Source organism: Panthera tigris, chromosome C2 (genome assembly GCF_018350195.1).
Source record: "Panthera tigris isolate Pti1 chromosome C2, P.tigris_Pti1_mat1.1, whole genome shotgun sequence".
Lineage (NCBI taxonomy): Eukaryota > Metazoa > Chordata > Mammalia > Carnivora > Felidae > Panthera > Panthera tigris.
In genome coordinates, this window is record NC_056668.1 from 123936582 (window position 1) to 123963033 (window position 26452).

General features: G+C 36.9%; 1 protein-coding gene across 1 annotated transcript; it reads left to right on the top strand.

The window, feature by feature from the left end:
- The first annotated feature begins 4644 nt into the window (after positions 1–4644).
- On the top strand, positions 4645–16542 carry DBR1 (debranching RNA lariats 1). The gene is made up of 8 exons (XM_007087454.3): positions 4645–4931; positions 5547–5671; positions 7028–7108; positions 9289–9374; positions 11176–11400; positions 14198–14278; positions 14527–14672; positions 15391–16542. Exons 1-8 carry the CDS (start codon positions 4735–4737, stop codon positions 16082–16084), a joined length of 1635 nt encoding a protein of 544 aa, XP_007087516.2. The 5' UTR covers positions 4645–4734; the 3' UTR covers positions 16085–16542.
- The last annotated feature ends 9910 nt before the right edge of the window (positions 16543–26452 follow it).

Here is a 26452-nt window from a genome sequence, read left to right on the forward strand (position 1 = left end):
GTCTTTAATTTTTAATCTCTCTCAGTTTGTCCTTTATTTCATGAGCATATTTTTTTAAAAGACAAACCAGTTATTTTTCAATTGTCTTTCTCAATTTCAATTTGTCTGCTATTTTTATTTTTTAATTATTTTTTAAATGTTTATTTTTGAAAGAGAGACAGCGTGAGCGGGGAAGGGGCAGAGAGAGAGGGAGACCCAGAATCTGAAGCAAGCTCCAGGCTCCAAGCTGTTACCACAGAGCCTGATGCAGGGCTTGAACCAACGAACCATGAGATTTGACCTGAGCCAAAGTTGGACGCTTAACCGACTGAGCCACCCACGCGCCCATTTTTCAAGATTAGATTCAGGTTATGCATTTTTAGCAGGAATATCACAGAAATAATATATGTCCTATCAGGAGGCACTTGATGTAGATTGGTTCATTCCTAATGAGATTAACTTTGATCATTCTGTTAAAGTGGCGTCTGCCAGATTTCTCTAGTGTAAAATTCTTATTTTTCTTTGTATTATAATAAGTATCTTTTGGAAAGATACTTTGAGACTATATAAGTAGTCTCAAATAATAGATACATTGAAACTATGTAAGTATCCTATTACTCTCTAAAGTTTTACCCAGTGGTTTTAGCATCCATTGAAGATTCTTGCTTGAAAAGATAATAATGAGGATAATGTAATGCTTTCTTATGTAAAATCCCTATTTCCCCAATTACTTATTTATATTGATATAGAATACAGTTGACCCTTGAACGACACAGGTTTGAATTGTGTGGGTCCACTTACACATGGATTTTTTTCACAGTACAGTACTGTAAATATGTTTTCTCTTCCTTATGATTTTCTTAATGTTTTTTTCTCTAGTCTACTTTATTGTAAGAATATACTATGCAATACATGTAAAACACAAAATATGTGTTAATTAACTGTTTATGTTATCAGTAAGTCTTCCAGTCAACAGTAGGCTCTTAGCAGTTAAGTTTTAGGGGGATCAAAAGTTATACATGGGTTTTTCACTGTGCAGGAGTCTCTGCCCCTAACCCCCACATTGTTCAAGGGTCAACTGTAATAGATTCCTACTTTATTCAGTGGCCTATAGTCTGTTACTATGATTTTGCATTTTCATGTTGACATTGTTTCAGATTTGGCCAGTGGCAAAACTTCAATTGGTGTCTCGTGATATCTGAGATTCTTTGAACACATCCTTGCTTTCTTGCACAAGATGATCCATGCTCATTTTGTACCTTTTTTGCCTTGGAATCAACAACTTCAACAAGCAGACTTGATTTCTTTTAGAGGAGAATGCTTTTTAGAAACCAAGGTCTAGGGTCGCCTGAGTGGCTCAGTTGGTTAAGCATCGGACTTGAGCTCAGGTCATGATCTTGAGGTCTGTGAGTTCAAGCCTTGCGTCCAGCTCTGTGTTGACAGCTCAGAGCCTGGAGCCTGCTTCAGATTCTGTGTCTCCCTCTCCCTGCCCCTCCCCCACTCGTCTCTGTCTCTGTCTCTCTCTCGTAAATAAACATTAAAAAAAATAAAATAAAAAAGAAACCACGATCTGGTTGCCCCTAAGAAGTTTAAATGAATACATGCTGAGCCTCACCCCAAGTTATGCTCTTTTTAGCATGTTTCCATTGTCGACATGTGGTGTCTCTTTTCATCTTGCTCATTGCTGGGTGCTTCTATCTAGATGCTGTCTTTGCTCTGATAGAACCAAGGAATTTCTTTCCCAGCAAATCTGAGACCTACCTGTCTGTTTTCCTCATGGGACTACACACACATTTTGAGGGTACCTGTCTGTTCAATGAGTGGCCTTTCACATTTGCAAAAAGAATTATCTTCATTGTTCACCCCATCCATTTTTCTCTAACAATGTTCCTGTTTTTCCTCATTTAAAATGGGGAGGGGAGGTGAGAATTTCTCTTAAATTTGATTCTCTCTGCATTTAAGAAAGTCAGTGAGAATTCTAAAGTTTGGTGACTCACTGGTATGGCCTCTAGAAATGGGGTGTGGGTTGGAAACAGGAGCTGAGACACAATACACTTCTTCATCCTTATTCATTATCTTCTATTTCTTTCTTTGACCACTAGTGTTTGAATGTTATGGCATTAAGTTATTGTTTCCTATTGGTCACAAAAGAAGAAAATTCAAATTGACTGATACATTAAAATTTTCTTGTAAACTCTGCATGGCAATTATAAGGAGATACCATTGTATGCCTAACAAAATGGCTAAAATGTAACAGATAATACCAATGCTGTTGAGCATATGGGATAATTGGAATGGTCATATTACTCAGGAAAGTGTAAACTGGCATATCCATTTTCGAAACTGACCTATCTATTAAATCTAAACATATCTAGTCTATACCCAGAAATTATATTCCTGGAAATAATCCAAGAGAAAGCAGTGCTATGTCCACCAAAAGATTTTTACAAGAATGTGCATGGTGGTTTTACTTACAATAGCTCCATATTAGAAACAACTTAATTGTCTTTCAGCAGGAAAATAGGTAAGTAAACGATGGTGTGCTCACAATGGAATACTACACAGCAATAAGAAACAGTATGCTATTATAAATCTATAATATAGATTTATGGATGAATCACACAGACATTAAATTAAGCGCCTATATATAGAGAGACATTTGTATGAAGTTTGAAAACAAAGCAAAGGTAAAACATGATGAGGATTAAGAGTACACTTATGGAGGAACCTTGATGGCTCTGACTCTTGATTTCAGTTCAGGTCATGATCTCTTGACCTGCTTGGGATTCTCTCTGTCCCTCTCTCTCTGCCCCTCCCCCACTCCTGTGCATGTGCTCCCTCTGTCTCTCTCAAAAATAAATAAACATTAAAAAAAGAGTACATGTATGATGAGTACTGAATAATGTATAGAATTATTGAATCATTATATTGTACACTTGAAAGTATTATAACACTATGTTAACTATACTGGAATTAGAAGAAAAAAAAAAACCAACAAGCAAAGCTGATCTATGTTGATAGAAGTTAGAATAGTGCTTTTCTTTTGGGGATAGGGGCTTGTGAGGAAGTACAAGGGAGCCTTTCTGAATACTGGAAATATTTTATATCTTGATATGGGTGGTGGTTATATGGGTAGTTACACATGTAAAAATGCATGTTCATGCAATTTGTTCATGTTACTTTATTTAGACTTCAATTAAAATAAAATATTTTAAATGCAAGAAAAGAATATCCAGAAAAAGACAATTCCTGTAGCTTAAAAATAATGGAAAAGGGTGCCTGCATGGCTCAGTGGGTTAAACATCTGATTTAGGCTCAGGTGGGATTGGGCTTCATACTGACTACGTGGAGACTTGGGATTCTCTCTGTCTCCCTCTCTGCCCCCCCTCCACTTTCTCTCTCTCTTTCTCTCAAAAATAAATAAACTTAAAAAAATAAAGATAAATGGAAAAAGTTAAACTTCGCAGTACTGCAAAAGCATCTCTTCTTATGTATTTCAAAAATCCAAATCAGAAGGAAGACAAAATATTAAAAAACAATTAGAAATACTAGATTTCCATAATTTTCTTCTCTCTTGATGAGTTTAAATATCATGAAAGCTATATCTTGTAAATTTGAAAGAAATTGCCTGTAATTCACTCTGAGTACAATGTCCTTCAATGGATTTAAATTTTCCAGTATTATTATCATGGTTCTGTTTACATCATCTGCTTAATTTTTAATTAATTCTGGTGTCCTTGTTCCTAGAATGTTATTTTATGCAATTTTTTAAAATGAGAGTTGGATTTGTCACTGTTATCTTTTTTAAAAAAATATTTTATTTTATTATTTATTTATTTATTTATTTTTTTGGTGCCCTCTCTGAGGCAAAAAATATTTTATTTTTAAGACCCCACCTGGGTCTAGAACTCACAACGTCAAGATCAAAAGTCGTGCTCCAACCGCTGAACCAGCCAGGCGCCCCACTCTTTGTATTATCTTGATTAGATTACTTTTCTTGTTAAATTTGCCAGACGTTTGGTGTTACTGATTTGCTTGTTTCTGTCTTGGCCACTCATTTTTCAACTGTCAATTTCGTTCTTTTCCCTCCTGGATGTTTTCGAGACATTCTTCTGCTTTCATTGAGCTCGCAGTCTAGTTATGCAAACACCTATTTGGTAGGAAAATAGAGTCCCCTGCTCATTTAAAAAAAAAAAAAAACTGATAATTTTGGAAACCCTTCGGTGGGATAATTTTAAAATATTCAGTAAGTTTTTAAGTTTTATTTAAAAGTTTTCAGTTTGATGTGTGTTGTTCGTTTTTTTTTTTCCAAAAATCTTTTAATTTCTAATTCGCTCTTAGGCAATTATCTTTGCGTTGACAGGTTCGTCGTAGGAATTAGCCAATCGCACCGGCTCACTTTTTTAGTTTGGCTTAATTTTATCAAACTAAACAACTACTTCTGTGTTAAAAAACAAAACAAAACTATTCTGGTTTTGATTTTTATCATCTGGCAGACTGCTAAAACTGAAAGACCCAAGAAGACAGCTCGAGTCAATTTGAAAGCTGTCTCAAATCCTGGAATTCTTGCCCCGCTCCATCCTCTCTCGCGAGATTTGGAAGCCGGAAGTGGGTTCTATTTCAGGCGTCTCTGCGAGGCGTGTGCTCAGTTAGTGTTGGCGGGAGCTGAGCGATCAGTCTGCTCCTTGCTCGCCGGCCTAGGCTGGGTCTGGTCTAGGGGCTTGCGGGCAGCGCTCCCCGTCTCCGGCCGGCAGGATGCGGGTGGCTGTGGCCGGCTGCTGCCACGGCGAGCTGGACAAGATCTATGAGACGCTGGCGCTGGCGGAGAAGCGCGGCCCCGGGCCGATAGACCTTTTGCTGTGCTGCGGCGACTTCCAGGCGGTGCGCAACGAGGCCGACCTGCGTTGCATGGCCGTGCCGCCCAAGTACCGCCACATGCAGACCTTCTACAGGTGAGCAGCGAGGTCCGGGCCTCAGACCCAGCGGTGCGAGGCGTGACTAGCCGGCAGTGAGTGAGTGGAAGAGAACCCGGGCTGGATTCGAATTCCCCCTGCCACTGACTCGCTGTCTCCCTTACTTACCTTCTTTGTTCACGCTGTGTCTAGGAACTGGTGCTTCGTAAATGTCACTTTTCTCTTTTCCTTTCACCTGTCTTATCTGTTTCGGAAGGGATCGAAGCCTGAGGGGAAAACCTGGAGGAAGAAGCTGACAGGGTAATCTACCTTGCACTTGATAGGACTCTGGGACTAGTCTGTTTACTGATGCAAGAGTTTTTATTGGACGCCTCCTCTGTGCTCGTCCGCGTTCTAGAAGCTAAGGTTAAGAACTGACAAAGTTCATTGAGCGTACACTGGCTTTAAACCCAAGGTGGCAGACCTTCATTCTTAAGAACAAGTATAGGCAATTCACTTAGAAAGAGCTTTTTAATTTTTTATAATGAGCTCAAATATCTCCTTTGGGCCTTATTTTGCTTTTCTGCTATGCCCGATTGCATGGGCATGCCTAATTGCTTTTCTCTATGCTTGATTTCTGCTATGCCAACCGACAACTTTACTCTTGTGTTCTAGGTATTACTCCGGTGAAAAAAAGGCCCCAGTTCTCACAATTTTCATTGGGGGAAACCATGAAGCCTCAAATCATTTGCAAGAGTTACCCTATGGTGGCTGGGTAGCGCCAAACATTTATTATTTAGGTATGTGTTCTGGGTAATTTCTTGCTTTGTTTGTAATGGAAGTGCCTGTTAGGATTTGTATAACAGGCAGCATCTTGAGCTATATGGTGTTTGCGAAATGTCTCTTAATTTAAATAGTTAATCATGAAACTGTAATTAGAATGGTTAATTTAAGTAGGTAATTATGAAAATATGTCCATGCTTCTAGTATTTTAAGCAATATAGATAGTAAAACATAGTAAAAAATGCAAAGGCCTTATGTACTATTTGCAATCCCTTTATTTTTTCTTACTCTTTCTGTTGATTGAGAAAACTCAAACTTATTATGATGGAAATTGTTAAACATACAGAAGAATAGAGAATAGTATAATGAATCTCTGTACATGTTAACCGGTTTCAACAACTATTATCATTCTGCCATCCTTATTTCAACCCCACTCCCCTCTAAACTTTTACTTAAGTAACTGTAATTCCTCATTATTTATTGCTTAGTTCATGTTCAGATTTCTGTGATTATCACAAAGATGTTTGTTTTACTTTGTTTGACTTGTTCAAATAGAATCCAAATGAGGCCTGCACATTTCATTTGCTTGTCATGATTCTGAAGTCTCTTAGGCTGTAAGTGTCCCTTTTCTCTCCTACCCATGCTTGTTATTTGTTGAAGAAAATGGGAACTTTTTCTTGTAGAATTTCCTGTGTTCTGGATTTAGCTGATTGGAATTTCTTATATTGTTTAATGTGTTCCTTTTATCCTCTGCATTACCTGTAACCTGTGTTTAGATTTACAACCGGATTAGATTCAGGTTCAGTTTTAGTCCTGTTAGACTATTTAGTCCATTCTTTTCTTCGCTTAAATGTTTTCAGCTCTAATGATGACATGATAACTTCAGAAATATAATTTATCTACTTCATTACTGATTGTTCTGTTGACAACTGTAATATTGTGAAAAGATGTTTGAAGATGATCAATCAGAAATAAAATATAGAAACTGCAGGTTATTTATACTTTATACCTGTTGACTTTCAGGTGTATAACCTATAAATCCATCATAGGACACTTTTCCTTATTTCCCTGCCAGCCCACTGTAATATTTGACTAAGTACCAAATTATGTCTATTTTTCTCTTAACATACCTAATCTCATTGGCCCTTCCTTTCTGCTTAGTATCTTCCCTGATCTGCTTCTAGGCCTTTCATCCCTAGTCTGCCTCTTATATTGTTGGCATATTGCTATGTGAAAGAGTAACTTCATCTTGATATTTAATTTTCAAATAATTTTAGGACTGCATGGAGTTCTACGCCTTCAAACTGTTGTTTTAGTTAGTAAAGAGATTGCTTCTGCCTATGGTAATTTTATTTAACTGCGTACTTTTTCAGGTTTGGCTGGTGTAGTAAAATACCGAGGTGTAAGGATTGGTGGAATCTCTGGTATCTTTAAATCTCATGACTATCGAAAAGGTATTGTTCTGAGAATTGTTTTTAAATTTTAGAACTTGCATCTGTCAGACTAACTTAAGCATAATATATAGTTTGACTTTTTCATGGAATTTTTTCTCTGAACTGACTACTTAAAAAAAAAATGTTTTTAATGTATGTTTATTTTTGAGACAGACAGAGTGTGAGTTGGGGAACAGCAGAGAGAGAGGGAGACACAGAATCTGAAGCAGCCTCCAGGCTCTGAGCTGTCAGTACAGAGTCTGACGTGGGGCTTGAACCCATGGACTGCGAGATCATGACCTGTGCTGAATGAAGTCGGATGCTTAACCGACTGAGCCACCAAGTCACCCCTGAAGTACTTTATTTTATACATATGAAAAATTTGAGAGTACTAGAACAAATTATCTTTGTATCCACCATCTAGTTTTTTCAAGTCTTAGCGTTTCGCCACTTTTAGTTAGATTTTATTTTGTTTTATTTATTTTTTGAGAGAGGGAGAGAATGTGTGAGCAGGGGTGGAGCAGAGGGAGAGGGAAGGATAGAATCTCAAGCAGGATCCATGGGGGGCTCGATCTCACAACCATGAGATCATGACCTGAACTAAAATCAAGAGTCTGACGCTTAACGGACTGAGCCACCCAGGCACTCCAGTCAGGATTTTAAAGAAATAGTACAGATTCAGTCAGAGCTCATAGTTTATCTGTTCTCAGTCTTATTCTCCTTTTATCCTTCCCTTTCCTTACCAGGAGTCACTCTTCTGAATTTGGTGTTTGTTATTTGCTTGATTATGTCATTACCAGATACATAACAGCTTTAAACAGTGTACAATGTAGCATGTTGTAAATTTCATATGAATGTATCATTTTGCATGTATATTTCTGCAACTTGTTTCATTGTTTAATGTGTTTTTGAAATCCATGTTGATACATTCATTTTAATTTGTGAATAGTATTCTATTATAGAAGCATATCGCAGTGCATTCATTTATTCCATTGTATCTGAAAAAATTGATCTTAAAGGAATAGCTTGAGTTTACATTGATTTCAAAATTTTATGAATTAAGTTGGCAGCTAAAACTTACATCCTCTGTGTAACTGTTAAATCACAGATCTGTTCCCTGCTGCCCTGCTCCCCATGATTCTAAACTATTGACAGGGGAGTACAAAAATAGGCTGTCTCCTTCACGGCAGGTGTGAGTGCAAACTGTCCTCCACTCTTTGGAGGACAGCTGGTAATCTGTGGAAATGATAAAAGTACTCTGACCCAGGAGTTCTACTTCAGGAATTTAATGTACAGATATATTCCACACATGCAAGATGATGTGTACACATTTATTATTTCAGCCTTGTTTGTAATGGCAAAAGGTACAAAGTAATTAACTCTAACATAACTCTATCATGATAAAACTATACAATGCAATGCTATGAAGCTAATTTTTTAAAAAAGTAGAAGAAAGCAACTCTATGTGTAACTGATACACAAAGAACTCCAAGTTAAGTGAAAAAAAAACAAGGCACAGAACATGTTTCAACTATACTGCTATTTGTGTAAAAAAAAAAAAAAAAAAAAAGAGAGAGGATAAAGAAGTTTGTGTATTAAATGCATAGATGATGTCCCTGGAATAAAATACTAAAACCTGATTAACTTGAGTTTCCTCTAGGTAGTGTTAGTAGTTAGTAGGAATAGGAGGATCCCTGCCTCCCATTGTTTTATCAGCTTTGTTGAGATAAAACTTACATACTATCGTAAGTATACAATGTCGTGATTTTGGTAAATTTATGTAGGGTTGTGCAACCATCCAGATTTAAAACATTTCTAGTATTCCCAAAAGTTTTGTAGTTAATCCCTGCTCCCACCCCAGCCCTGGGCATCACTGGTTACTTTTTATTCCTTTCTGATGATATCTCTTAAATTTTAAACTATATGAATAAACAACGTATTCCAAATTATAATTTAATTTAAAAAATCATAAGCCCCTCAATTATTTAGATTTATAGTTAGTGATCACTCATTAGTAGAAAATACCAACTTTTTTTTTTTTTTTTTTTAATACCAGCCTTTTAAGAGCAGTGTTTTCATAGAATTTTTAAGAACCAAAACATTAATGACAGACCTCCGTTTTGGAAAAGTGTGTGTATGTTATTTGTATTTGCCGTATTTAAGGGAGTTGAATATAGCTCATTTCTCTTCTTTAATTCAAGGTCATTTTGAGTGCCCCCCTTATAATCCAGCTACAATAAGGAGTATATACCATGTGAGAAATATTGAAGTCTATAAATTAAAACAGGTATGTAAAAATTACATTGCAGCATACTTGAAAAAATGTTAAAGTCATTCTGTACCAAAATGTATTTTGATCATTTTGGTATACCACTTCCAAGAAATATTTCAGTATAGAATACTTCAGTATTTCTAAAGTTTGGATCTTGAGTTGCTTTTAGGAGGTTCACAGATGAACATTTTTTTTTTATTCTAATGTTATGCATTTATTTTAGGAAGTAATAATAAAATAGAACATTTAATCTATGACTGTGTATATTACTACTTAGAATAAGGCTAAAGAATATATGTTGGAATAAAGTGATACTTTAAAGAAAATATTAGAATATTTCATTTTATTTTTTTTAATTTTTTTATTTAAAAAAAATTTTTTTTTTTCTTAATGTTTTTATGTATTTTGAGACAGAGAGAGACAGAGCATTAACAGGGGAGGGGCAGAGAGAGAGGGAGACACAGAATCTAAGGCAGGCTCCAGGCTCTGAGCCATCAGCACAGAGCCTGATGCGGGGCTCGAAATCACAGACTGTGAGATCATGACCTGAGCCGAAGTTGGACGCTCAACCGACTGAGCCACCCAGGCGCCCTAGAATATTTCATTTTAAATAATGGTATTAAGTAGGGAATAAATAATGGTAAGGAAGATAGAGAATGTGGTAAAATTGTGAAAGTGGTATTGGAACACTGGCTTAACTAGAGAGTAGCTGACACTAGGTTTTTGTTTGAGAACCCATTAAATGCCTGACACTGGGCTAAGCAGTTATCACACATGACATTTCATGTAATCGCCACACAATTCTGTACAGCAAGTATTACTCTAACTTTGTCACATTAAGGATGAGAGATCAAGGCTCAGATAAGGTAAGTAGCCTTCCGGGGAATTCCCTAGGAGTTAGGTGGTGGAGTCGCCTGAAGCTGTCAGACCCTTCCCACCATGCCCTACAGCCTCTGCAGGAGCTTAAGGATGCTCGTGGGCGTTTCTTTAATGTCCTACTCCTAACAGGTCCCTACCTTGAATCCTTTTTCCCTTTCACCCATCTCAGTCCTACCAGTGTTTGACGACCCAGCTTAGATACCAGTTTTCTAGTTTAAAGCCATCACTCTTCTCTGAATTTTCATCACACTTACTGCCCGAATCAGTTATTCAGCGATTATTCGTATCCTTTATCTTGTATTGTCTTGAACACATAAATTATTTTAATTTAGTTTTCCAAGTTTTATTGCCGATTACTTGAAGGTGCTGGGGATGTGTAATGTATGGAGTATATTTTGTAGCCTCCCCATGAAGACACCAGCTACCTTGAATACCTCTAGTATAATTTATGTAGCAAACAGTATTTTTTACATGTATGTTCTATGAGTCCATTAGAAAAAAAAGGAATTTATCTTTGGGTTTTACTATATTATTTACATTAGAGATCTCATGAAATCTGTGTCTCTCTGTATCTTAAAACAGTTCCTTTACTAAAAGTGACAAGAATAATGGTTATTGTATATTTCAGAAACCCTATATTAAAGACCATGGCTAGTTGGCAGTTAGATCAAAGTATGTCTCTGTTGACCTGCCTTGCCATAGAATATAAGGATGATTTGTGAGGTAAAGAGAAAGCTTTTTCTCCTTGCTTACATGAGTGAGGAGTTTAGCATTTCTTAGTATTTCTGTGACCTTCTTAAATAAAGTTTGCTTAGAATGAATTACATAGAAATCTAAAGATCTAAGCGGTTAAACAATGGTGTGGTGGTGGAGAGAAAGTGTAGGGGATTGCTTTTGGCTAATCTGTTTTTGGGTTTTCTTTCTTTTTCTGTTAAAGCTGAAGCAACCTATGGACATATTCTTATCTCACGATTGGCCAAGAAGCATATATCATTATGGAGATAAGAAGCAACTTCTTAAGACTAAATCTTTTTTCCGACAAGAAGTGGAAAATAACACATTGGGAAGTCCTGCTGCCTCAGAGCTTCTAGAGCACTTAAAACCTACCTACTGGTTTTCCGCACACCTTCATGTGAAGTTTGCAGCCTTGATGCAGCATCAGGTAGAAATCAGAACATTCTTTGATTTGACAAACACTTAACAAATATCTGTAGGCTAAGGCACTGTTGGCACAGTTGTAAATTTAGAGAAAGAGCTCAAAGATAACTTTGCTTTTTCGAGTAACTCCATATCCATGGGGCAGGGAAGAGACAAGCAGGCAATAAGTATTATTATTAGTGATTAGTGATAGCAATAAGTTTGTGGTGAAAAGTGCCATGATGCTGTGGAAGTGCCTACACCAGACTCTGGTGAATTGGGGATGTAGACACAGAGATGAAGAGATTGAGAAGGTTTTCCAAAGGAATTGATTGTGCCAGGAAGCAGTAGAATATGAGGGCAGTGTAGGTAGGGAGCCCAGTGTGTGCCAAGGCTAGAGGTCTGAATGCGTGGCGCGCTGGGGGCTGCAGCAGTCCCTGCGGCCGAGGCGGAGGGAGAGATGAGGCTGGAAGGACATCCTAACTGCCTGCTGGGCCATGTTCTGGAGTTTAGGTTTTAACCAGAAGGTAATGGGGAAAGTTGGGGAGTAGTGAAACCAGACTTTGATTTTAGAAAGATTAGTTTGGTAGCATTTTTGTGTATGGATCACAGTAATGTAAAATGGGAGGCAGAGAGGCTATTTAAGCATAAGATGAGGTTCTAGCCTGTGGCAGGGAGGGAACACAGAGAACACGATCTCCAGAGAGATTTTGCAGGCAGAATCATCAGGATTTGGTGACAGAGGGGGACTCCCAGAATTTTCCTTGGGTAGCTGCATGGGTGATGGTGCTTGACGAAAGGTAGAGAATAAATAGAAACTTCAACTTAGGCTTTTATGGAGATCGTTGTTTCTTTTCCCCTCCCATTCTGACTGACTTTCCACCTAAAGTATTCCATAGGGAAAACATTTAGAAAACGCTGGGTTAACAAGGTTAGAAATTCCTTCTCGAAGTCTTCTTCTATAGAATTCCTGAGAGTCTTTAATGTGCTGATGGGCATCGTCTTTCTCCAAGAGTGAGTGGAGTGTGGGGTGCAGTGCTGCTTGAACTTGACCATACTCTTTTCTGTGGTGGAAGTGCACTTTAATGATGTTCTTCAAGTACAGTTTGGAAAATTCTGTTTGGAAACATTCCTGTGGGCCCTTTCTGTTGTGGGCTTATCCTCACTCCCCAGTTTCATTGGGAGAGAGAGGCAAGGTTACTCCTTTTCTCTTCCTTTGGACCACTGCCAAGGTGATTATCCTCTTTAAATGTCCAAGTTATCCATTCAAATCAGTCATCTTTTCTACATCTTTGTTATTCTCTTTCGTCTCCTAGGGTTCATGACATGCCCTAGGGCTCATGACACGCTCAAAATCCTAGGGCCTGGATTTTTACTGAACCATCGGCTTTGGTTCTTTCCCCCCATTCCATCTTGGGTTGTCAGCCTCAGGGAGTTCTATCTCTGAATGAATATGTTCAGTCCCTTTTAATTAGCTCCTCAACCTTGACTGCCTTTGCCAGTGGTCTCTTTCAGCCCCTTTACCAACACCAAAGATCACCTTTTGTCTCAGAACTGCCCCACTGCCAAGATCTGCCTGCACTCTCTGTGCCTTCACCTCTCAGTCCATCACCACCATTGAACTGAAACCTGGCCCACAGCAGGGTGTCCCATAGCTGCTTCCTGTCCTTTTTTCTCCGTGGGCCTTACTGTTCTCAGTGAGTCACTTTTGTACTTCATCCAATATGACCTTCATGTTGTAGTCTATCACCCCCTGCCCATGTTTCTTTTCTGCCAATTCAGTTTTTACAAAATAGCTTACTTGGAATATAATTTACATGTCATAAAATTCACCTATTTAAATGTACAATTCAGTGAATTTTAGCATATATCCAGAGTTCCAGAGGTTTCCAGAGCAAACAGCACATAGCCCAGTTTTAGAACATTTCCAACACCCTAAAAGATGTCTTGTGCCTGTTTGCTGTGCTGTTTGCTGTCAGTCCTTGTTCCCGCTCTCAGCCCCAGGCACTAATCTGTTCTGTGTCTCTGTGGATTTGCCCTCTTTGAAATTTATATAAGTGGGATCAAAGTCTATAGTCATTGGCATGTGGTTTCTTTTGTTTGTGTGTTTTTGAGGTTCATTCGTGTAGCAAGTATTAGTATTTCTTTCATTTTTATTGTTGAATATTTCATTCTGTGAATGTTTCCCATCAACTTTTGGTGTTGTATCTAAGAAATATTTGCCTAACCCAAGTTTATAAAGATTTTTCCTTATAATTTCTTTTAAAAGTTATATAGTTTTAGCTCTGCCAGATTACTTTTCAGCTCTTCTGTTATCTTAGCCTTTGCGTTATATACTTTGATTTAGCACTGGCATTATCATCAGCATTAGTGTCTGCTTTGACTTTTGTAAGGAAGTTGAAGCCCAGAGAGTTTAAGTGCATCGCCTGTTATTACACAAGTGGTTGCAGAACTAACTTATTTTGGAAAAGTGACAGTTGTTGCTTTGACATATAACTTAGGGGTATGTTTAATAAAGATTGTTTCCATCCTATTCTGTGTATGAATTACTGTGATGATTTAACATTCTTTCTGGGGCTGCCTGGGTGGCTCAGTCAGTTAAGTGGCCAACTTTGGCTTAGGTCATGATCTCATGGCTCGCGGGTTCGAGCCCTGTGTAGGGTTCTGTGCTGTCAGCTCATAGCCTGGAGCCTGCTTTGGATTATGTGTCTCTCTCTCTCTCTGCTCCTTATCTGCTCATACTCTGTCTCTCTCTCAAAAATAAGTAAACATTAAAAAAAAAAATTTAACATTCTTTTTAAAATTATGGTTCATATTTGTAGGCCAAGGATAAAGAACAGACGGCCAAAGCAACAAAATTTTTAGCCTTGGACAAATGCTTACCACATAGAGACTTTCTTCAGGTAAAAAGAAAATGAAATAACTTTGCAATATAGTTTTGCTCTTCCAATGATTAAAAAAAAATTAATTTTCCCTTCAGAATTTATTTGTGCTCTTTATAATTTATGTATTGTGAGAATTTTGGAATATGTTACATTAGTGTTTTTAAGCTACTAAATTAAATTCCTTTTAAATTTTATTGTTATACTGAAATTCTTAGCATATTAAAAATAGAAATGTTTTTCTTAAAATTATCAATTTCTTCCTATAGGTAATAGAAATAGAACATGACCCCAGTGCTTCTGAGTACTTGGAGTATGATATTGAGTGGCTCACTGTTCTAAGGGCTACTGATGATCTTATTAATGTGACTGGGCGTCTATGGAATATGCCTGAAAATAATGGCCTGCATACAAGGTAAGTCTGACATTTAGGGTTTGCTCTCTCTGGTGCATGCATGATTTTTTGTCCCCTCCACCTTTTTTTTTTTTTTTTCTTAAATCAAGGGAATTATTGTTAAATGAGTGTCAGAATAATTCAAGGGTTACTGACTGGTATGGAAAACTACAAATTTTCCATCTAAGGGATGTAAGAAAATGGGCTATTGAGTACCAACCCAAATTAGCACATAAATTAATAAGCGTGTATAAAACTGTAATGTGGTGATGATTTGGTTCACACATTAAAGTAACTTATGCTTATTTTAGAGTGTGAGTTAAGAACAGCTTTTTCTTTTTTCTTTTTTAAAAATTTTATTTATTTATTTTGAGAGAGAGAGAGACCGCGAGTGAGAATGGGGTAGGGGCAGAGAGAAGAGTGAGAGAATCCCAAGCTGTCAGCACAGAGCCTGATGACATGGAACTTGAACTCATGAACCATGAGATTGTGACTGGAGCTAAAACCAAGATTTGGATGCTTAACCAACTAAGCCACCCAGGCACCCCAAGAAGAGCTTTTTCTAAGAATTGTTTTTATTTCAGAATGGTCCTTTGGTAAATTAACTGTAATTTTATTAAACGGAATTTTTATATGTGGTTTAGATTTTATCCTTACACCTGAAGTCCACAGTTAGATCTTACCATTTGTTGTCTGAGGCTGATAAAATGTAAAAAGCTATTGTTTTGGACTTTTGTAGGTGGGATTATAGTGCAACAGAAGAAGCTATGAACAAAGTATTGGAAATACTGAATCATGACCTCAGAGTTCCATGTAACTTCAGCATAACAGCTGCTTGTTATGACCCTAGCAGGCCACAGACACAAATGCAGTTGGTGCATAGGATCAATCCTCAAACTACTGAATTTTGTGCCCAGCTTGGCATCACTGACATAAACGTCAGGCTGCAGAAGGCCAAGGAAGAACATCACTTGTGTGGTGAATATGAAGAACAGGAGGACCTGGAGAGTAATGACTCTGGTGAAGACCGTAGTGAATATAACACAGACACGTCTGCCCTGTCCTCTATTAATCCAGATGAAATAATGCTAGATGAAGAAGAGGAGGATGAGGATAGTATTGTAAGTACACACAGTGACATGAACACACCGTCTGTAGAGCCTTCTTCTGATCAAGCTTCTGACTTCTCCGCCAGCTTCTCTGATGTCAGGATCTTGCCAGGTTCCATGACTGTATCTTCTGATGATACATTGGGTTCCCCAGATGGCAGAGAGGGGAAGCCTGGTGAGGCTTTGGAGTTGGAGGATGGAAAGGACTTAACCGAGTTGCCCCTGAAGAGGCTGAGTGACGAACATGAACCTGAACAAAGAAAGAAAATTAAGAGGAGGAATCAAGCCATCTATGCTGCAGTGGATGATGACGATGCAGCATAAGACAATTTACTTAGTATTATATGTAGATATGTGATTTTTAAGACCATATTTTTAGAGTCGGATTTTTGACACTCAAGACTTAACTTTGTAATAATGAAGTTACATGAGAGAATTTTAGTTAGGTATTGACTTTGTCTTTAGGCCTTTGTATATTTCAGATAAAAATATTAAAATTTTATATATTTACTTGATTGAGTACCTTTTTTTTTTGAAGACGTATACCATTCACTTTCATTATTTTCAGGAAACACTCACGGGATACCTACTCTGTACCAGGCACTTTTCTGTAAAATGGCACTATAAAGATGAGTAAGACCGGAATTTCTACTTTTGAGGAGTTACTACCACTGTGAATATTTTTGTGTATAAAATATGGCATCTTTATATTTGGTTTTGCAAAGTCATTATTGCATGTACGATTTTGTATGCTTTCATTTTATTTATTATAAATATTTTCCCTGGTCTGCTCTTAATGTCTGTCAAATATAATTGAAATTGAAGATGGTAGGTAAGGTTTCAGGAAATAAATTACTTTAAATACTAAACATTGGCAAACGAAGTTTTACATTTAATTGCTGAGATGAATATAACCTTGTTGATTTTGGCATAGTTTAGCTTTCGCTTTAATTTTAAGGTGACTGTAGTAACTGTACAGGTCATTTTTGACACAGTTCATCTTAGTATTAATTACTATCTGGGATTGAATTGCACAAATGCTGCCCCTTGTGCTGTATCATGTGGCTCGTCAGTAGTAGAGTATTTTATTTTTAATGTTTATTTATTCTGAGAGAGAGAGAGAGAGAGCAAGCGAGCACATGCATGCGAGCAGGGGAGAGGCAAAAAGAAAGAGACAGAATCCCAAGCAGGCTCTGTGCTGTGAGTGCAGAGCCCTAAGTGGAGCTCTGTCTCACGAACTGTTGAGATCATGACCTGAGCTAAAACCACGAGTCGGACACTTAAATGACTGAGCCACCCGGGCACCCTACTACTAAAGTATTTTTAAAGATCCACATGGAAAAACTATCCCTCCCTCCTGTCTCTGGTTAAAAATGTCTGGATCACCTGAGGAGATGGTTACCCTGCACTTTGGATGAGGAGTCATGAATCCAAAAACTATTCTGGGATGTCATCCCACAGCAGTCCAAATCCAGGGGTCATTAACCTAGGAGAATGCTGTAGCAACTGGCTTCCATCTTGTCAGCATCTGACTTGAAGAACGTGGAGCAATTTCTCTTTATTGCCATCCATTTTCTTTCCCTTTTTAAGTTGAATATTTACTTATTTTAGTTTTCATTTAGTTTCAAAAGGATTTTCCTCATCACTGATTTAATGGAATCCCATAGTTCTGACATTTAGGTTTTTTCCCCCCAGAAATTATTTTTTTAATATAATTTATTGTCAAATTGGTTTCCATACAACACCTGGTGCTCATCCCAACAGGTGCCCTCCTCAATGCCCATCACCCACTTTCTCCTCTCCCCTACTCTCCATCCACCCTCAGTTTGTTCTCAGTATTTAAGTCTCTTATGGTTTGCCTCCTCCCTCTCTGTAACTATTTTCCCCCTTCCCATCCCGTCTTCTGTTAAGTTTCTCAGGATCCACATATGAGTGAAAACATATGGTATCCTTTCTCTGCCTGACTTAATTCACTTAGCATAATACCCCCAGTTCCATCCACATTGCTGCAAATTACCAGATTTCATTCTTTCTCATTGCCAAGTACAATTCCATTGTATATATAAACCACATCTTCTTTATCCATTCGTCAGTGGATGGACATTTAGGCTCTTTTCATAATTTGGCTATTGTTGAAAGTGCTGCTATAAACATTGGGGTACAAGTGCCCCTATGCATCGGCACTCCTGTATCCCTTGGGTAAATTCTCAGCAGTGCTATTGCTGGGTCATAGGGTAGATCTATTTTTAACTTTTTGAGGGACCTCCACACTGTTTTCCAGAGCAGCTGCACCAGTTTGCATTCCCACCAACAGTGCAAGAGGGTTCCCGTTTCTCCACATCCTCTCCAGCGTCTATAGTCTCCTGATTTGTTCATTTTAGCCACTCTGACTGGCGTGAGGTGGTATCTCAATGTGGTTTTAATTTGTGTTTCCCTGATGAGGAGTGATGTTGAGCATCTTTTCATGTGTCTATTGGCCATCTGGATGTCTTCAGTAGAAAAGCATCCATTCTTTTCTTCCCATTTCTTCACTGGATTATTTGTTTTTCGGGTGTGGAGTTTGGTGAGTTCATTATAGATTTTGGATACTAGCCCTTTATCCAATGTGCCATTTGCAAATACCGTTTCCCATGCCGTTGGTTGCCTTTTAGTTTTTGTTAATTGTTTGCCATGCAGAAGTTTTTTATCTTGATGAAGTCCCAATAGTTCATTTTTTTCTTTTAATTCCCTTGCCTTTGGAGATGTGTCGAGTAAGAAATTGCTGCGGCTGAAGTCAGAGGTTTTTTTCCTTGCTTTCTCCTCTAGGGTTTTGATGGTTTCCTGTCTCACGTTCAGGTCCTTTATCCATTTTGAGTTTATTTTTTTAAATAGTGTTAGAAAGTGGTCTAGTTTCATTCTTCTGCATGTTGCTGTCCAGTTCTCCCAGCACCATTTGTTAAAGAGACTGTCTTTTTTCCATTGGATATTCTTTCCTGCTTTGTCAAAGATTAGTTGGCCATACATTTGTGGGTCCAATTCTGGGTTCTCTATTCTATTCCATTGGTCTATGTGTCTGTTTTATGCCAATACCATGCTGTCTTGTTGATTACAACTTTGTAGTACAGGCTAAAGCCTGGGATTGTGATGCTTCCCTCTAGTTTTCTTCTTCAATATTACCTTGGCTATTTGGAGTCTTTTGTGGTTCCATACAAATTTTAGGATTGTCTGTTCTAGCTTTGAGAAGAATACTGGTGCAATTTTGATTGGGATTGCATTGAATGTGTAGATTGCTTTGCATAGTATTGACATTTTAACAATATTTATTCTTCCAATCCGTGAGCATGGAATGTTTTTCCATTTCTTTGTGTCTTCTTCAATTTCCTTCATAAGCTTTCTATAGTTTTCAGCATGAAGATCTTTTACATCTTTGGTTGGGTTTATTCCTAGCTATTTTATGGTTCTTGGTGCAATTGTGAATGGGATCCGTTTCTTTATTTCTCTTTCTGTTGCTTCATTATTGGTGTATAAAAATGCAACTGATTTCTGTACATTGATTTTGTACCCTGCGACTGTGCTGAATTCATGTATCAGTTCTAGCAGACTTTGGTGGAGTCTGTCACATTTTCCATGTAGAGTATCATGTCGTCTGCGAAAAGTGAGAGTTTGACTTCATCTTTGCCAATTTTGATGCCTTTGATTTCATTTTGTTGTCTGATTGCTGATGCTAGGACTTCCAACACTATGTTAAGCAGTGGTGAGAGTGGACATCCCTGTTGTGCTCCTGATCTCAGGGGGAAAGCTGTCAATGTTTCCCCATTGAGGATGATATTAGCTGTTGGCTTTTCATAAATGGCTTTTATGATGTTTAAGTATGTTCCTTCTATCCCAACTTTCTTGAGGGTTTTTATTAAGAAACGATCCTTTATTTTGTCAAATGATTTTTCTGCATCTATTGACAGGATCATATGGTTCTTTTCTTTTCTTTTATTAATGTGATGTATCACATTGATTACTTTGTGAATATTGAACCAACCCTGCAGCTCAGGAATGAATCCCACTTGATCATGGTGAATTATTCTTTTTATATGCTGTTGAATTTGATCTGCTAGAGATTGTTTAATAAAGATAAAAGCAGAAAGTAATTATGTATAAAATAACAGAGTTCATTAATGATGGTTCTCAAAGTAAATAATAATAAAAAAAGACAGTCCTCTAGCTTGTCTAATCATGATTTGGCACAAATGCCAAAGAAATAAAAGAGATAAGTAACCAGTAAAACAGGGTATTCAAGTAAATATGGGGATACTCTCATAACTGGGTACAGATAAATTTGATAAATGATTACTTTCCTAGGAAAATAGAATTTACTGAAATTCATCCTATTAGAGGTAGAAAGTGAAAAAAAATTCCACAGAAGGAATAGAGAAAGTTCTCAAAGGATCAACTCCCATGAAAAAGCAGTTGGCTCAGATGCTCTCAGGAGGAAAGTACCAAATCTTCTAAAGGCCAGATAATCCCTAATGTTAGGTAAACTTCCAAAATGTAGAAAAATAAAGGGAAGTTTAGTTTTCTTTTTATGAAGCAAGTATGGCGATGATACCTAAATCTGATAATTTGCAAAAAAAACCAAAACCCACATATGACTATTGCTGCCGAAGTCCTAAACAAAACATTAGCAAACAATTTATAGCGCATTTTAAGCATGACTGATACAAAAATGGTTCAGTATTAGGAAATGTGTTGATATAACCCACACAGTGATAGCTCTAAGAACAAACATCATGATTATCTCCATTGATGATGAAAAGGCCTTTGGCAAAATTCCACACCCATTTCTGATTTTGTAAAAAGTAAAATCTAGCATCTTGTTTCATGGGGAAACACTGTAAGTGTTCTCATCAAGGGAAAGTAAGCAGAACGTCAAGGAAAAAGACAGGATCCCTACTACCTCCGTTACATTTTAACATTGTGTTGGTGTAAAGAGCAAAACAATTAGACCAAAGGGGCACCTGGGTGGCTCAGTCGGTTAAGTGCCTGACTTGATCTCAGCTCAGGTCATGACTTCCTGGTTCATGAGCGCTTTCAGGCTCTTTGCTGACAGCAAGAAGCCGGCTTGGGGTTCTCTCTCTTCCTTTCTCTCTGCCCCTCCCCGGCTTGTGTGCAAGCTCTCTCTGTCAAAATAAATACAAATTTACAAAAAACAAAACAAAAACAAAACAGATGAAAGAAAACAGGGAAATCAAGATTGCAAAGGAAGAGACAGCTATATAGAGATGAACTGAACATTTAGGTGGAAAACAGGAAAATCAAAATTAAAACTAATACAGCAAAGTAATAAGATAAAAATTGACCTACAAAGCAATAGGTTTCACATACACAATTACCATTGACTGGTGCAATACAAACAATATCAAAAAGAAATAATAACAAATGTACAAAACCTGTAATGAGGAAAACCTTAAAATACACACAAAAATGCAAAATTAGACTTGAACTAACGGAAACCTCTCTTATCCTTCGATAGGTAAACCCAACATTTTAAAGATGCCAATCCTTCCTAAGTTAACACATAAATTTAACATGACCCCAATCAAAATATCAGCACATGCTTTTATTTTTTGTTTCTTTTCCTAGAGCTAGGCAAGTTACTTTTAAAGTTCATGCGGATAAATAATTTAGAACAGACAGGAATATCCCCCAAAAGAGCAATAGATTATGCTAGCCATATGAGCTGTTAAAACATAATATAAAACCTCTATAATTAAAGCAATGTGTTTTGGTTAATGAATGGACAGACCACTGGAACAGAAAGACTGGAAGTAGGCCCAAACATATGAAATGTTAGTATATGATTTCAGTGGCGTCTCTAATCACTGAGGAAAAAGATGATGTTTTAAATAAATAGAGTTGGATCTTTGGATATCCATTTGGAAGCAAAACACCCCTTTTATATATATATATATATATATATATATATATATATATATAACACACACACACATACACATAGATAGATATATGTTATAAATATAAATATATAATATATAAACTATAAATATATATAAACTATATAAAAATATGTATTATTTTATATATAATATAAAAATCCCTTGTTATATATATTATATAATAACATATATTATATATAAATGTTTTATAATATTTACATATATTTATGTAATATATGTTATATACTATATATATAAACTCCAAATAGACCAAAGATATAAATGTGCAGAATGAAAACATATAAATACCATATAAAACCTGGGTAAATGTTCTCATAATCTGGAATTGAGGAAAGCCTTTGTAACTGTATCTCAAAATCCAGACACGGTAAAAAGGAAAGACTGATACATTTTGACTCTATACAAAAACAGATAACTTTTGCATGGCAAACAAAACACCAAAAACAATGTTAAAAGACAAATGACAAACTGGAAGAACATATTTGCAACTCATAACACAGACAAGGGGCATATTTTCACAAAATATAAAGAACTGTTTATAGAGACCTAGTTATGCCACTTTTTTTAATTATTTTTTTTTAATTTTTATTTTTAGAGAGAGAAAGCATAAGCGAGGGAGAGGGGCAGAAGGGAAGAGAGAGTAAGCCGATTCCACACTCAGTGTAGGGCCAAACATAGGGCTTACTCGATCCCGATCCCATGACCCTGGGATCATGACCTGAGCCAAAATCCAAAGTCAGATGCTTAACTTGCTGAGCCACCCAGGCACCCCTTGATCAAAGAGATAAAAAAGATGAAAATCGTTGGTGCTCATTAGTTCCAGCAGTGGCACTCTGACAGAACTGTTGAGTAGTTTCTATTATCTATTTTACACCCTCAGAGTTGCTCTTTTCGAAGCATAGGGTTTCAGGATTCCTTTCATCTTCTAATCCCCATCACCTTATCTCCTTACGGTAAATTTCCCTCTTGTTTAATTCAGCCAGCCAGAGTTTTGGTGCTTGCAACCAAAATACCCTGACTGATACATATGCTCCTGACTGTTAATGAGCTTGTAATTGGAATAGGGGAGGAAAAGGCAAGATAAGAAAATTATGGCCCTTATCTATTATGATTTCCTTTAATTCTTATTTATCAGCTTAGGCCATTCATTTATTCATTCAAGAAATATTTATTGAGATAAATGCATCCCAGGCACTATGCCAGGGAAACAATGGTAAGAAAAATCAGGTATAATTCCAGCTTTCATGGAGTTTATAGTACAATGAGGGAAATTAATATTAATAAAATAATACCTCAATAATTAAGAAATCCCAACTATTACAGTGTGATAAATGAGAGGAATATAGTACTATAGGAGCAAATCAAGGGGACATTTGATTCACAGCTATTGTTTAATATAATACTGGAGGCCTTGGTCAAAGCTATAAAATAAGAAAATAAGAGATATCAAGAGTGGAAAGGAAACATCATTATTTTCAGGCCATCTACATGTAGATCACTCATATAAAAAGGGAAAAAGCAAAATAAAAAGATTCATTGACATAAACAAGGTCAACGAAAGTTTGCCAGAGACAAAGAGAACCTTAAAAATCAGTAGCATTTTTCTAAAATAGCAATAACCAGTAAGAAAAATATAATACAGAACAACAATGCAACAACAAGAATAAAAATGTTTCTGTAAATTAATTTATCAAAAAATGCACAGACTTCAATAAAGGGAAAATTAAAACTGTATTAAGGGAAAGAATTTAATATTTAAATAAATGAGAAAACAGTCCAGCATTCTGGATGTGATAGCTTAACATTGTAAAGGTGGTGATTGTTGCCCATCAGCTAGTACCAGTGACCACAAACCACCGAGGAGAAAACATGAACCCCAATCCTGGTAATTTAATAAATCTGGAAAGTTAAATTTTAATATAAATTATAGTAGTGATATGAGGAAGAAGATTCGAAATCAGTCCTTGAAAGTATATAAAAGTATGGTAACAAGAAAAAGTATTGTGAAATATTGATGTGCTCTCTATCTTTATTTTTAATATCTCAATGCATATCTCAAAGAATTCCAAAACATTTCCCTTGCTTTCCTTTGTCCAACTTTGGACTTGTCTGTGGATCAACTTATTGACTCCAAAGTGTGAAGTTCCTAGTGATTTCACGAATTCCTCATTGATGTATTAAACTTCTGAACTCTCTTCATAAATCTGTGTTCATCAGTCATTGTTGGGGTACACAATTGTTCTTCCTTAAATTTAATTTTTTGGGAATTGGTTACATATTCACATGGTACAGAATTCCAATAACACAAGATACATCCAATTAACGTGAAGATCTCCGTCCTGTCTCTGTCTGCCATTTAGCCAGTTCCCCTCCCTAGGGTCAACCAACATTATCAGTTGAATTTCTTTTTCTCCTCTTTTTTGAGAAAGATAGTGGCAATCCACACATTCTCTTATTCACTGTTTTTCCCCCCCATTTAATATGTATCTTGGAGATGATTCCATGTCCATATATAAAAATCTTCCTTGTTTTTTATTAATGCATATTGTTTCACTGTATACAAATATATTCTTTTGATTTTTTTTTTAATTTTATTTTTTATTTTTTAAAATTTACATAGAAATTAGTTAGCATATAGTGAAACCATGATTTCAGGAGTAGATTCCTTAATGCCCCTTACCCATTTAGCCCATCCCCCCTTCCACAACCCCTCCAGTAACCCTCATTTTGTTCTCCATATTTATGAGTCTCTTCTGTTTTGTCCCCCTCCCTGTTTTTATATTATTTTTGTTTCCCTTCCCTTATGTTCATCTATTTTGTCTCCTGAAGTCCTCATATGAGTGAAGTCATATGATTTTTGTCTTTCTCTGACTGACTAATTTCACTTAGCATAATACTCTCCAGTTCCATCCATGTAGTTGCAAATGGCAAGATTTCATTCTTTTTGATTGCTGAGTAATACTCCATTGTATGTATATACCACATTTTCTTTATCCATTCATCCATCGATGGACATTTGGGCTCTTTCCATACTTTGGCTATTGTTGATGGTGCTGCTATAAACATTGGGGTGCATGTGTCCCTTCGAAACAGCATACCTGTATCCCGTGGATAAATGGCTAGTACTTCAATTGCTGGGTCCTAGGGTAGTTCTATTTTTAGTTTTTTGAGGAAACTCCATACTGTTTTCCAGAATGGCTGCACCAGCTTGCATTCCCAAAAAATATCTTTTAAAAAAATTTTTAATAATTATTTATTCTTTGAGAAAGAAAGAGAGAGCACGAGCAGGGGAGGGGCAGAGAGAGGGAGCCACAAAATCTCAAGCAGGCTCCAGGCTCTGAGCTGTCAGCACAGAGCCCGATGCGGGGCTTGAACTCACAAACTGGGAGATCATGACCTGAACCTAAGTCAGACACTTAACCAACTGAGCCACCCAGGTGCCCTTAAAAATATCTTAATTTGTTAAACCAATCCCTTCTGATGAACATTAGGTTGTTTGTGATCCTTTGATCCAGGATCACCTAGGTGGTTAGAAAGTTGCCATTTACCCTAGAAAGTCCATTTATATGCCCCATTCTGATCTTCACGCTCTCTCTTCCTCCAAAAGTATCCATTATCCTGTCTTTTATAGCAATCACTTTTCTTGTGTTTCATTATAGCTTTTCACTTGTGGGCAATCCTAGACTCTATAGTTTAGTCTTATCCTTTTAAAAAATTACAATGTCTTTAAAGGATCTTTTAATCTTCAGGATGCCCCTCCTGAAGGGCATTTATTTTCTTTTCTTTACACCTTTTTAGATTATGACCTCAGGACTTTTGATATGCAGCTTTCCACAGTTTAGATTTTGCTTTTGGTGGAGTTGAACACATTCCTCTATCCTCTGTATTTCCTGCAAACTGGCAGCTGGAGCCAGATGCTTTATCAGACTTAGATAAAATCCCTCTGAAAAGACTATAGGTGGTGCTATGTTCCTTCATCAGGAGGCACACGATGTCTAGTTTTCTTTCTTTTTGTAATATTAGCAGCTTTTGATGCCCAGGGTCTAGAACGATTAGTTTACTGAGAGTTGCAAAATAATGATATTCTTTTCATTTTAAGTTTTTTATTTATTTTGAGGAGGGGGTGTATGAGCAGGGAGGGGGCAGAGAGAAATGAAGAAAGAGAGAATCCCAAGCAGGCTCCGTTCCATCAGCATACGGAACCCGACGTGGGGCTCAGTCTCATGAACTGTGAGATCATGACCTGAGCTAAAATCAATAGTCAGATGCTCAACTGACTGAGCCAACCCACGCACCCCCAAAATAATGATATTCTAATTCAATAACTCATTTTTCATTTATTATTTGAGATACTGTATATACACTTGTAAGATGGAGTATTTTTATAAGAATTCTGTTTTTATAGTCAATAACCAGTAGTGCAATTTTATGTGGGAAATATAGGATAAATATTTGATTCTTTCTCTTGCAAGTTTTCAGATAGTGAATTGAATCCCTATTACAATCCAAAACTGGCTAATCAGTTTTTATTTTTTTTAATAATTAGCAACCTATGGATTTAAACATATTTGAAGAGTTTCAATCAGTCCCACTTTGGCCTTTTAAAGCTAACAGTGTTCTATTTTGTTCAGTAGAAACCCCTTCACGTTGGTTTCTGAATAATTTTCACATGACCCTAGTAGCTTCCTTTATCTGGTGAGAGAATATATTCTTGATTGTACTTTTTTTCTGCCCCAGGCATGGA